Here is a 14,151-nt window from a genome sequence, read left to right on the forward strand (position 1 = left end):
CTGGATATTAGATGGCATTTATGTGAGCTCAGATCCTTGAGGAAGCGTGAATGAGAAGCTGCCTTTGTTTCCTGTCAATCTATGAGAGACAAACGTAACCAAACGCAAAGGGATCCTGCACAGAATCCTGTCAGAAAGAGGATTTCATCTGGGGGGAAGCTGGGATTGTTTTAATGATCAGGTTTGGGTACGTGGAGGCAGATCCGAATTTCCTCCTCCATTATCACTGCGCTTGTTTGAGATGAGTTTGCCAGGCAGAGAGGCTTGTTTGTATCTTGACAGGGCTGTGGCCCACCTGGGGCTGGGGCTGTGCTCAGACCCCGCTCCCAGGGCCTCCCAAGGCTTCCTGGCTGCTGGAATTGCCCCCCGAAGACACCCCCTTTCTCTGGAAGCTTCTGGGTCCATGATGGCTCTCTCCACTTCCCTGCCTTCTGAATCCCGCTGGGATGTTCCTCAGGTGTCCCTCTGGGCCGTGTGGCAAGCTCAAGACCTCCGAGATCCCCAAGGGCTCTTCCGGTGGGCATGGGGCCGAGTAAAAAGACAGACACAGAGGGAGTTTCTAGGTTTCAGGGTGGATAAGACACTAGGACAGCATCTTTTCTTACTGAGCATTCTCATCGTATCCTCAGAGGGCAAACTGTCCAGGCTCCTCTTTGTCACTCCCTCCACCTCCTCACTTCCCCTTCCATCCTCAAGAGGTAGCCTGGCCCTCCTTTACCTCATCAATTTGAGGAGGGGGCTGCTTCTCAGGAAGGCCCATTCTAGCATCCCTGAGACTGTGATCGGAGCCGAGTTCATTTACTTCCATGGGAAAATCCCCAAGTTGGACTCTATTGTCTTTCTGTTTAGTTTGGACCTTGATCTTGAGGCTTAGAAAGCCCCAGCCCTGACCTTGAACCTGTGGAGGACCCAGCTCATGGTGGTCGCCGCTCTTGCGTCGCCTGCTGGTGTGCCTTTACCAGTCAGGAACTGAGCCCAGGGACGGCTGGGTGGCTCAGTTGGTTAAGCGTCTGCCTTCAGCTCAGGTCATGATCCCAGGGTCCTGGGATCGAGCCCCGCATCAGGCTCCTTACTCAGCGGGGAGCCTGCTTCTCCCTCTCCTTCTACCATTCCCCCTGCTCGTGCTCTCTCTGTCAAATAAATAAAATATTTAAAAAAAAAAAGGAACTGAGCCCAGGCATGAGGGGCCCAGGGAAAGTCTGGCAGGTTCTAGCCACACGTCTTTTGTGTTTGGGTTTTTCCTTTTTTTTCTTTCCTTTTTTTTAAAGATTTTATTTATTTATTTGATAGAGAGAGACACAGCGAGAGAGGAAACACAGGCAGGAGGAGTGGGAGAGGGAGAAGCAGGCTTCCCGCCGAGCAGGGAGCCCCACACGGGACTCTATCCCAGGACCCGGGGATCATGACCTGAGCCGAAGGCAGATGCTTAACGACTAAGCGACCCCGGCGCCCCTGTTTTGGTTTTTTCTTAAAGCAACATACATTTATTATCGGAAGTTCTGTCGGTCAGGAGTCTGACACCCGTCTTACAGGGCTAACAACGCGTCTGTAAGACTCTGTTCCCTCCTGGAGGTTGTAGAGAGTCTGTTTTCTCAGCTTCTCCAGCTTCTAGAGGCCACCTACTTTCCTTGGCTCGTGGCCCCTGCCATCTTCAGGGCCAGCAGTGGCCAGTGGAGCCTTTCTTACATCACACTCCAACTCTGTCACCACACTTCCTGCCCTGACCCCCAGGCACACCTCTTAGAACTGGGGAACCAAACTGGATTTCCAAGAAGCGCCCTAGTGGGGAGGAACCACTGGGGCCTTCCACCCCTGCCTCAGGCACAGCCTCTCGCCTCCGATGGGTTTCCCAGAGATTGACTGTATTTTTAGAAAGGGTTCCCCTGCTGGGGCACCTGGGTGGCTCAGTCGTTAAGCATCTGCCTTCGGCTCGGGTCATGATCCCAGGGTCCTGGGATCGAGCCCCGCATCAGGCTCCCTGCTCAGCAGGAGGCTTGCTTCTCCCTCTCCCACTCCCCCTGCTTGTGTTCCTGCTCTCGCTAACTCTCTCTGTCAAATAAATAAATAAAATCTTTTTTTAAAAAAAGGGGGGGTTCCCCTGCTGAAAACAACCACAAACTAAGACAACAGTGCCTCCCAGTCAGGGCTGAGTCATGGAATCTGTGAGGTGGTTAGAACCCTTACACCTGCGTGGGGGTCAGATTCGGCTCGGCCCCAGCCTGAGCGTGCCCCCGGGCAAGCTTCACCTCCCGCCCCTCCCCAGAGCTGCTCCAGGGCCACAGCCAAGACTCTCTTACCCCCAAATAGCTCCCCCCCACCCCTCACACCCCGTCCTCCCATCCACACCATGTATGTGGCAGGATTAGAATTCCCTACTCTGGAAGCAGGGCAGGTAATGGTTCAGAGATCAACCCTGCAGCAGAAACCCCAGCTTCCCCACTTACTCTGAGGCTTTGGGCAAGTTCTTAGACCTCTCTGTGCCCCGATTTCCTCATCTGTAAAATGGGGATAAGGACTGTCCCAATTGCATGGAACTGTTTTAAAAATTAAGTGAATGAATAATGTGCAAGATGCCTAGAACAGTGCCTGGTCCATTAAAATTGCTCAATAAGTTTTACCTATTATTATATTATTACTACTATTACAGTGATCTCCTTGCCAGGGTGCTCCCTTCCAGAGCTTCTAGGCACACATCAATGTCATGACAATTCAGCTGTAGAAAGGAGTCTTCATAGACCCCAACACTAGTGCAAAGATGAGATGATTAGAGAAAAGGTCAGCCTTTCTCTGGGAGCCTGCCTTTCTTGCTATCTCTGTGTTAATCCCACCCCACCCCCAGTCCTAGGAAGGGCCCAGCAGCCATATCACGCACGTGGGATTTAGACCTTTGGTGTCCACACAGCACTATCTAGGGAATGTCCCGGGGGATCCTGGTGTCAACAGGCAAACTCTTAGAAGCCAGAGAGAATCAGGTGGGCCTTAGGGGTAGCCGTCGTCGGGTTTTCCGTTATCTCTACTTTAGTGGTTTCTGATTGGGCCAGATCTGCACTCTTATGTTTCCCCTCTCCTCCCCCACCTGCCCCCTGGCATCTTGATCTCCAGGCTCAGGTGTGGAGCCTGGTAGGGACTGGGCAACCATGTCTTCCTGGAGGGCACTGGGCAGGCCACTGCTGGGAACTGGACTTACGGGAGACTGTGGCGCACACAGAAAACTTGTCATTTTGGCCCCTTTTCAGAGGTGGAGAATCGGGAATGTTCCAGCTGCTCTCTGCCTGGTGGGGCAGCACACAAGGGGCTCTGCATCCATTTGCTCTGTTGTTCTCAAGAGCCTTTGTGGCACATTCAAAACCCAGATTCTCACACAGAGAGGGGGCTGTGGTTGTAGGTGTGGGAATTTGGGGTGAATGTATTCTGATCTCAGGACTTCCCTGACAAGCCCAGTCTCTCTTGAATAAATCTTTTGGCTTTCTTGCAATTTGCTCCTGGAGTCAGGTGCAAAGGGAAAAGTAATCATGATTTGTTCAGTGTTCCAGTTACAGGATTCTGGTTCATTGGGATTTTGACCTTTCTTCTCTTTCCCCTTCGGCTATAGAGGAACAAAAAGTCCCTCATGCCCTGTTAAATGGGTGAAAGCCCTTGCTCATGACCAACATAGGAGGTCCACAGTGACCCTTGCTTCTAGGAGGTGACAGTATGAACCTGGGACAGACTATGAAACCCTATCAATGAGCATTAAGGGTCATGAGGAAGATTGGTTGAGGAAGTGTGAATGGCTTCTCACACCCTCCCCACTACTGTAGAAACAGCCTAGAACACAGACCCAGTAACTAGAGGAAGAGAAAGGTCTTTGTATCATCTTCCTACAGGGGAAGGGACCACATTTGTTGAGCACTTACTAAGTGTAGGCCACACTAACTCCTCATAACAGTCCTATAAGGTCAGCACTAACATCACTCCCATTGTACAGATAGGAAAACTGGGGCCCAGAGAAGTTACACAACACTGCCAGTAAGTAGCTGAGCTGGGATTTGTACTAGGTACAGGGACCCTACTGTCCCACTCCTTCTGCTCTGCCCCCAAGTGTGAAATGCATGGAGCCATGCTCGTAACCATTGATGGTTTGGAGGATTAAGGAAGTCTTGAGTTAGAAGAGTCCAGAAGGTGGGTGCTGGGCCACTGGGAGCAGCAGGTGACCTCATCTGCTCTGCTTGTTCCAGATTAGAAATTCAAACACTTGAGAAAAAAAGCCACCTTGCGTTCCTCCCTCGCTCAGAGATAAGCTTTAGTTGGGGCATTGGCCACACTCTCAGGGCCCCTAAAGGAGGGACGACTTGTCGAAGTGTAGACTCAGGAGCTGTACAGGGGGTCAGGAGGAACATGCTTCTGGGGCAAGCTGAGGCCCCAAGAAACAGCCCCCTGGAGTCCCTCCCAACCCCACTGCAGTGGGCCCTGTGAGCACCCACGCCATTGACAGGATCTTGTGTAAGAGGCGCTGAGCTGAGTCAGATGGGCCAACCACAGGGCCTGGCTCTCCTCCCTCGGAACTGCAGGGCAGATTAACTCAGTCGTCCCACATGCCTTTGATCTCCAGCTCATGGTCTCCTGCACTTGTCTCCTCCAGGTGGCATCTATTATGGAGACAGTCGGTTTGACTCTGTGAGTGAGTCAGGAACAGCCACGCTGAAAGCTCGGCCAAGAGTCCGGCCCCTACTGACCTTCCTTCCGCTGGTGAGTATGGTTCTGGGCTGGGGTCTGAGGGTCTGCTCTGGATGGGCCACCTCGGCTGCCAGAGGAGGCAGCCCCTCCTGCCCTAGCCCGAGTGGACATCAGCCTCACCCCCTGTTCATTCCCTTCCTTCCTGATGCCAACCCAGGGTGGCTCCTGGGAGGAGACGTGGCTGAGACTCATGGCAGGAAGGCTGAGATTAGGGGTGTCAGCTCCTCCGCGTTGAAACCCGAGGAGAGGTTATGGGGAACTTGTGTGCAGTGTCAGCACAGCGATGGGTACCTCTAGCTAAGCAGGATTCACGTCCACGTTCCGCAAGCATGGACCACAGCCTGCTCTGTGCCAGGCCTTGCGTTGGATGCGGGCACGCAGAGATGACTGAGCCAGCATTGCTGCTCTCAAGGACAGGAGTGAGTAAACAGACTGTTGGAACATAGCTCAGAGCACCGGCAGCCAATCCAGGGTGGCCAGGAGGGCTTCCTGGAAGAGGAACACCTGAGCTGTCTGAAAGGACAAATAACAGTGACCCCTGGGAGAAGGGCATTTGGGACAGCACTGTTCATGGGTCTGAAGCTGCAGGAAACCAAAAACTCCCTTCTGGAGCTGTGGTTGGGCTTTTGTTTTTTGGGGAGGGAGAAAGACTCAAAATACGTGCTCTCTGACAGGTTCTATTGACTGAGACGAGTTCCTGGGTTTCCTGGGACAGTGTAGACTAGGGCTGTCCAATAGAAATACAATGCAAGCCTCGTATGTCATTTTAAATTTTCTAGTAGCTACACTGAAAGTAAATAGAAATAGGCAGGATTAATTTTAATAATATATGTTACTTAATTCAATATATTCGAAAGATTATCATTTCAACATTAAATCGATGTTAAAAAATACTACTGAGATGTTTTACATTCAGATTAGAAATTCCGGAAATGGAATTTTTCATGCTAAGTCTTTGAAATCTGATGGACTGTACTTACACATACATCCCTGACGAGTGACACTTCACCGTGGCCAGTGGCTACTGGACTGCACAGCCCGAGTCTAGAGCCTAAATTCTAGGTTCAGTCCTGCCTGTCAGGCCTGGCTCCTGGTTGGAACAATATTATGACCAGTGTCCATGAGGATTTGTGCCACCCAGACTGAGGAGGGATCTGGTCTCTAGCGCTGTCTGGCACAACCACCTCCGTCCCCGTCACCTGAGTTTTTGTGGTTTATCCAGCCTCACCAACCAGACCCTGAGATTCTAGATGGGAGACACTGAGTCTTATATTCTCCTGGCTGCATCCCCAAGGCCCGTAGGTGGAGGGCTGAGCACACAGACCTCTGGGAATGCAACTTTAACTTGTTTTCTGCTTATAAAAGCAACTTGTGGTGGCTCAGTCAGTTAAGCGTCCGACTCTTGATTTTGGCTCAGGTCATGATCTCAGGGTCATGGGATCAAGCCCCACGTCAGGCTCCGTGCTGGGCGTGAAGCCTGCTTAAGAGTCTCTCTTTCCCTCTGCCCCTCCCCTCCCCCTTTACACACACACTCTCTCTCAAAAACAAATAAGAATAAATAAATAAAAGCAACTTGTGGAAATTATAGGCAAATATAGAAAGTACAACACCACCAACAAAAAGGTATAAAGCAAGAGTCAGCCCCTGACTTTCTTTCCAGAGATGCATAAAAGTGTTACAGGGGTCATTGCCCCCATAAATGTAGGTGAAATAATTCTGAGATTTTTCTATTGCTGAAGGTGAATTAGATTCTCTCCCCTCACCTGGACCCAGGGCTGACCCACCCATACCTGTTCTGGTTGCTAAAATATTGAAATAAAGGGATGTTGCCCCTGGAGTGGCTCCAGCCCCTAAAGGGGTAGTTAATGGCGGTGCGGCTGAGTTTGTTCTGATTGGCCGAAATCCTCTACCCAACCCCCCCACTTGGGGCCCTGCAGTAATTAGGGCCTGTCCCAGCCTTTCTGCCCTATCCCTTCTGGTTTGGGCAGAGCACAGGCAGGCAAGGCAGAAGGCTGTGGGGTGGGGGTGGGGGTGGGGGTCGCCGGAGGGTCGGGGGAAGATAGTGGAGTGGGCTTGGCTGGCTGATCCGGCCTGGAGATCCAAGACTGCCTTCTGGGGGGCCAGTCCTCTAGGCAAGCCTCTGAGCCAGTCAGGAGATGGGGGCTTCGCCCCAACAAATCCACCTTGCAGCTTGCAAGGTCCCATAAGGTGGCCTGGCCTTGGGATCGTGGCTTACACATACAGAGCCCTTATTGTGTGTCGGGCACCCTTCCAAGTGCCTCCAATGTGTTAACAGAGTCAACAGAGACACCGTATCAGGAAGGTGCTGTTATTAATTCCCATTTTGCAGATGGAGAAATTGGAGCACAAAATGGGAAAATAACTTGCTTAAGGTCACACAGCTCCTAAGTGGCAGAGCTGGGACTTGGAGCCCCACAGCCAGGCTCCAGGGTCCAAGTCCTATTCAGATCATCCTATGCTCCCTTCCACCCACAATCTAGAAGTTTTTTTTCTCTTCCAGCACCAGTTTGCAGAACCACCTGCATCTCTCTTGTCTGCCTCTATGAACCCCTGTCCAATAGCTGAGGCCTGCTGGACACCAGGGTCTCTTGCCTCTTTGGGGTCATAGACCCCTTTGAGATCATGATGAGGCTATGGGCCACATCTATGCAATTTTGCTTACAATTTCAGTGGAGGCCCCTCTTACACCCCCAGAAGCCCACCTGTGATGCACCTCTAGATCAGGAACCCTTGGCCTGATGGCTCGTATCCTGGGGACATCCCTGGGCTCCCGATTCAGGTCACAAGATACACAGCAGCCCCAATATCCTTCATCACCTGCTCCTGGGTTGAGGGGAATCCAACTCCTCTCTAGGCTCTGGGCCAGGTCTTTTGCTTTCTTCCAGCTGGGGCAGGAGGCTGGGAGAATAAGCAGGAGGACAGAAGCTCCGTGTGGGTGTGGGTTCACACATAGATACACACTCGTGCACAGCCCGCCCCCACAGCCCCACCAAGTTAAGGTGGGTGGGAAGCTGGGCCAACGCCCAAGCCCTGCCTGACATTGTCCTGGCCGGGCCGGCCTCGCCCCTCCCTGTCCTCCCTTCCCATACTCAGAGTGCATCTCCCAGGCCAGGCTTCCCCGGGGCAGGGGAGGCGCAAGGCAGCAGTGCCCAAGAAACCAGGTGACAGGCCCGCTCTTCCTCGAGCTTTGCATGCACCTGAGCCACCTTCTGAACGCACCCTCAGCCCTTCACACGGGCCTGCAAAGGGATGGGTACAGGAGAGGAGGGCGAGAGGAGGAGGGCAAGGCAAGGGCAAATGCTTCTGACTGCTTCCTGGAGCCTCCTCACTTGGTTTGACGTAGAAGGGCAGAAAACTAAGAAATACTTTCTCAGGCAGCCGGGGCCAGGAATGAAAAGTACCTCCGGATCCCTCCGTGACTGGGATGGGACCCAAGTGATCCTCAAGGAGCTGGAACCAGTCTGGGCGCTGTGGGTGGCTGAGGGCCAAGCCCTTCCTCTCCCTGGGCCCCTGGCTCCTCACCCATCCATGGGGGTTACACCAGATGGTCCTTCAGGGTCTCCCCAGCTGTGACTTTCTATGTTAAGTAACTCCTAATGGAGAGGCAGGAGGCCCCCACAAGAAGCCAAGCCCCTCACAACACCCGGATCACTGCTTGAGCTCTGTTTCCTGCTGAGACAAAGGGCAGCGGTCCAGCCACCCTCCTTCCTGCTCCGAGAGCTCAGAAGAACTGGATCAGAATCACCGTACTGCAGAACTGGGGAGGACCCTGGCGCTCATTAGGATGAGAAAACCCAGGCCTGGGGAGGGTCGGGTCCAGGTTACCCTGCTCAGTAGAGGCAGAGATGGGACCAGAGCCCGGGTTTCCTCCCAATCCAGTCCAGTCCACACCACTGGGGGCCTGGGCTGAGCGGAGGAATGATCCTTTCTCTCCACTTACTGCTACCCCTGAGGGGAGGCCGGGCCCAGGGCTCAAGCCAGAGCTTGCCCAAGCTTTCCAGAGCTGAGCTGATCGAACAGCTAGTAGTGGGAAGCTTGTACTTCTCTCTGGGGCTCCCTCTTGCCCTCCTCTGGTCTGAATCAAACCACATCCAGGGTGACGCATGTGAGGAATTAACAATTAAATGCCAATGTGGCAAATACAGGGAAACTGGCTGGACAGGTCCCTAGCGGTGCCCCAAGCGGTGAGAGCTCCCTGGGTCACCCCACCCTATGAGTCAGGCAGGCCTGGCTGTGCCTGGGGAGGTGTCGGGCTGGGCCGGGGGCAGGAAGCTCCATCAGCTCTGGATCCCTCCCCCTATTCCTCTGCACCTGGAAGCTCGAAGTCAGCTGAATTTCTGCTTTCCACTCAACCCCCTTTCAGCTCATCTCTGAACTCAAGGTCCACGCTCCCTTTGGGGTTGGGGTTTGAGCTCCTTAGGATGAACCAAGCAGGGCAATCGTTGTTGGTTCTTGACTGATTCGTGTGGCTGACATTAGCTGGAAGGGTTGCGGGGTGAGGGAGCACTGTGTGTTTGTGTGGGGAGGGGGGTGGCAGGGGCCTGGAACAGGATGGCATACACGTGGAGCCTCCAGTCCCCGTGGTAGCCCACTGCCTCCTCTAGCCACCTGGCTCCTTCCCTCACAGTGAGGGCCTCACCCTGAACGTCTACACCCTCATGCCATCCACAAACAGCATCCCCTCGGCCACGCTATGGGCTCAGAGATATGCATACCCCCAGCTTGGGCTGCACTCAGGAGGACTCACTGGGGAAGAAGCTCTAGAAGTGGACTCAGGGCCATTGAAGAAGGGGATTCTAGGGAGCTTGGTGCCTGGAGCAAGGTCAAGAAGGGGGTGGTATGGGCTCTAAGGGCGTGTCCCCTTGATCCCATAGACTCTTCACCCCGTAGGGAACCGGAGCGAGGCCCTCATGGCACAGAGCCAGGGGCAGGGCCCTGCGTTCAAGAGCGGTTTGGGATAGCAGGTAGGTTCAGAGGAAGATGGCCTCATTAGTGGAGATTCTTCTCTGACCCCCAGGAGGGAGTTAGAGCTGTGACAAAGGGTAGAGGCCAGGGTGGAGAAAGAAATCAAGGTCTTTTATAAAATGCTCACTGACTCTCCACTTCAGAGAAGCTGCTCTGTGGAGAACACACAGTTGGTTTTCTGGACCCTGTACCTCCTGCCCCTGGACAGCACCCCCTACCTCACCCTGCTCTTCAAAGCCAAGCAACACCTAGCTGGGCGTCACCCAGCTTGGGACTTTGGAAGGGTTTCCTTGTGGCTCTCACTCTGGGGTTCCATCCCTCTGCTCCCCCAGCCTACAGTGGTTTCCCCCAATCACGGCCAACTCTAAATCTGACTCAGGGTCATTTCCTTTACCCCATGCAGCTCCATGCCCATCCTGCGGTGCCCCAGGAGCAATCTGGTGAGGAGGCTTGCATTCCACAATGTAGGGCTAAGACTCAGAGTTGGCACATGCCCAAGGTCAACCATGTGTTGCCCGTTGGCCCAGCCCCTGGTGACCCAGCCTTGGGGTTTGGCTGGACTTTGAGGAATCCCAGGCATGAGGATGTGTGTGTCGAAGGCAAGAGGAGGCCAAGAGGGTAGGGCTGGAGCCATCCGTGGAGTGAGTCCTGTCCCCCTGAGCGCTTGGTGGGACTCTGACCCTCTAAAACTTTAAAGGGAAGATAACCTACCCTCAAATAGTGAGTGTTTTCCACCTTTCCTCCTCCTCAACTCTGAAATGTTTGTAGTCAAAGGGCAGGGATTTCCGGTGACCTAACTATGACCATAGGGAAGCATCTGTCTCTTCAGCTTCAACCAGAGGCAACAAGCTAGAGGCTGTACGTGGAGCAGGTCTTGGAGACTTGGAGACACTGCTGACCAGTGCGCTGTGTTAGGGCCTGAGGAAGGAAAGCCCGGGGGAAGGTGACGTTTCTGGAGTGCTAACTCTGCAGGATCTCTTTAGGTATGTGGTGGCCTCCGGCGTCCTAACAAACCTAAGGGAAGTGAGATCATCCCCATTTTACAAATGAGAAAACTGAGCCTCAGAAGACAAGACAAGGGCACACTTCTTGAGCACTGACCATGTGTCAGATACGGTCTTTGATTCCTTTGAGACAATGGAGTTAAATAAAGACCACCAGTCTGGTTTGTCTGACTCCAAAGTTCACGTTATATTGTTTGTTTTGTTTTGTTAAGTAGGCCCAACGTGGGGCTTCAACTCATGACCCTGAGATCAAGAGTCGCACGCTCTACCAACTGAGCCAGCCAAGTGCCCCAAGTTCATTTTTTTAAAAAATATCTATTGTATTGGTTTTTTTTTTTCAATTATGAAAGACACAGACGTTTGTTGTTAAGAACTGAGAACTAGAGACACGTATAAGGAAGAAAATAAATATGAATAGTCTTGGAATTGCTTCCACCCCCATCCTCCCCAGCAACTAATCATTGCTGGATAACTTTCCAATATACCAGGCTGTGATGGTTTGTAAAAAGCTGCTTAGACTGAGCCAGTGAGCTGGGAGTGAGGTGGGATCAATGATCTTAGGCTTCTAGGCGTTGTCCCGGTTTGGGGACAGGGAGGGGCTGAGGCCCAGTTTCAGGTGGAGGGCCCCACCCGGCAGGGCCAGGGCTGGACTCTGCCCCAGGCGTCCATGCGGAGCAGGGAGGGGCGTGGTGGTGGCCGCCCGCGGGCGGGGTGGGGGCGGTGCTCAGAGGTTCGTTTGCCTGTTCTCGGTTGGTTTCTCCGCGCACGGGGCGGTGTGGCCCTCTGTGGACGTGGGCTGCCATCCTCGAAGGGCCACACACCCCTCTCCCCTGAGTCTGTTTGAGGCTCATGCCAGCCCCTATGGGCAGCACACTGGGGCACGGGGCTCTGTCATTTTCTCAGCGCGACGAGGGTCCAGCTCCTGGACTGACTGCGGCAGTCAGAGCCCCTTGTCTGAGGTCAGCAGTGACCTCAAGCCCAGCCCCGCCCTCTTGGCCTCACCCTGTGGCTGCTGGGAAAGCAGCTTCAGGAGCTCCTCCTTCATCCCACTTGCCTCTTCCCCTCCCCGGAGACACAGAATGATCCCGAGATCTGGAGGCAAGGGCGGACTTCTGTCCTAACCCCCTGTCATGGAGGCTTGGCCCCGAGTGCCCAGGCCACCGCACAAGGCACAGGGTGAGCGGAGTCACTGGCAGGACACCTTATGGGCCTGGACTCACAGAGCACCATGGTTGAAGTGATCCCTGGCAAGCGGTTACAGAAGAGGCAGGGAGGCCCAGAGAGACAAGCGACTTTGCTCCGAGTTCGTTGGTGGTGGGGCTGGCTCCAGGACACAGACAGGCTTTCCAACTCTCCTGTATTCTTTCTTCCCCTCGTTCACTCATCCAGGAGTTCATTCACTTAACAAACTTGTTGCGTTGTCCATTCTGTGCCAAGCATGAACAAAGAATTAGCTGACACCTGACCCAGAAGGAGGCTGGGCTGGGGCAGCAGAGACGAGACTCACCTATGATAGGATCCATCTGTGCTCGAGGAGAAGCATGAGGGCAGGCTCCGAAGTTCCAGTTTTGACCCTGCACTTACTAGCTGTGTGACCTTGAGCAATGTTCCTCGCCTCTCCGTACCTCAGAGTCCTCTTCTAAAAATACAAACAACCTACCTCTAAGGGTTACCTGAGGACTTACTAGGTTGCTACATGTCAAGTACTCACAATGGTGCCCAGAGGCACATAGTAGGGACCTAATAAGTGCCAGCTGTGGTAACGTGCACACAGGGTGCGGAACACACAGGGTAGAGAGATTAACTCGGGCTGGAGTTGCCAAGGAGGGCTTCATGGACCAGGGGCATTTACTCTGGGGTTTAAAGGATAACTAGGAGTTTCCCAGGCAAAGAAGAGCATCCCAGGCAGAGTCAGAGCAAGAGCAAGGCTGGGGAGACCTGAGAAGAATCAGGAATGAATCCCAAGCCCCTGCAGTGGTTCTTAACAGGTGGAGGAGGGAGGTGTGGCCGATCACCTAGGGGTTTTTTCAAGCTACTCACCCACCCACAGAACCTCCAAATAGCCTCTTCAGAGTGTGGTCTCTGGCTTACTGAGGATCCCTGCTGCAGGGAGCCCACTTGCTCATGACTGAGTCAGGTCCCCATGGACACTAGAGTGGGAAAAAGATGAGAACCCCTAGTTGGAGCCCTGGGTTTGTGGAGAGGGTAGGGAGAAGATGGCAGGAGCTGCAGAGGGGACAGCTTGTAAAAGTTCTCAAATGCCATGTGAAGGTGCTTCAGTTTCATCCTCTAGACCAGTGGAAGGTTTCTGAGCAGGGAAGTGACCTGCTTTGAGATGCATTTCAGAAAGACCATCCTGGCATCTGGTTTAAAGAATGCAGTGAGGCAGAGGCCAGGCAAGTATCTGGAGACAATGATGGTAGTCTATCTGTCTGTCTGTCTGGGTGAGAGACAGTGAAGACTGAAGAAGGGGTGAACTGGAGGGGTGGCAAGAAGAGAGCGACCTAGGAAATGCCTGGCAGAATCGGGTGACAAGTTGGGTGTGCGCATGATGAGCGGGTGCCTGGAAAGACAGGGATATATAACTCGTTGTAGATCCTTGGGCAAGTCACCTAACCTCTCGGTGCCTCGGTGTCCTTTTCTGTAAAAGTCAGGTAGCAACAACAGCACCAATCTCATCAGGTTGTTGTGGAAAGTAAATGAGTTAAGAGATAGAAACCACAGAAAGAGCACCTGATAAAGAGTAAGTGCCAGGAAGTCAGCAACTGCCATTATTACTGCTGAGACTGGGAGTACTGGGGACGGTGGGAGAAAGATGGTGTGAGGTGCTGGCATGGAATAGATGGGAGGCTCTGAGGCTCTCGCAGCACCTGCTCTTTCACGGTCTTATCTTTTGTTTTAACCTTTTTTTTTTTTTTAATTGTAAGATACATATAACATAAAAGTAACCACTGCAACCATTTTAAAATGTATAGTTCAGTGGCATTAAGTAACTTTTTCTTTCAACCAATCCTAATGTGCAGAAAAGTTACAGGAATAGTACAAAGAACTCTCTAGAGCCTTCACTCACATTCAGCGCATTTGCTTTATTTGCTCCCTCCATCCTTGATATATATATACAATATTTCTTCCTGAACCATTGAGACATTGTGTCCCTGTACTCCTAAATACCTCACTGTGTGTAACTTAAGAACAGAGACATTTTCTGCACAGTTACCGAATTCAGGAATTTAATATTGATATGATACTTTTATCTAATGCATGTTTATATTGTTATTGCCAATTGCCCCTTTAATGTTCTTCATGGCACACATCCCAGGATTGAGTTCAGGATCACACATTGCATTTAGGGGTCATGTGCAAGCCCTCTTCTTAAGGAGGCTTTTCCTCCGTTCTTTGAGGCTCAAGGAGGCAGGTCAGGGAATTCAGCACTCATGGAGGTAGC

The 14,151-nt window shown here is 52.7% G+C and overlaps 1 protein-coding gene across 1 annotated transcript in view; it reads left to right on the forward strand.

The window, feature by feature from the left end:
• Positions 1-14,151, forward strand: part of C9H6orf132 (chromosome 9 C6orf132 homolog) — a 33,168-nt gene that overhangs the window by 6,747 nt on the left and 12,270 nt on the right. The window contains exon 2 of the mRNA XM_036101783.2: positions 4,622-4,728. Within this exon, the coding sequence (XP_035957676.1) occupies positions 4,622-4,728 (107 nt within the window). The remainder of the gene's footprint in view (positions 1-4,621; positions 4,729-14,151) is intronic.

This window comes from Halichoerus grypus, chromosome 9 (genome assembly GCF_964656455.1).
Source record: "Halichoerus grypus chromosome 9, mHalGry1.hap1.1, whole genome shotgun sequence".
In the NCBI taxonomy this organism is placed as follows: domain Eukaryota; kingdom Metazoa; phylum Chordata; class Mammalia; order Carnivora; family Phocidae; genus Halichoerus; species Halichoerus grypus.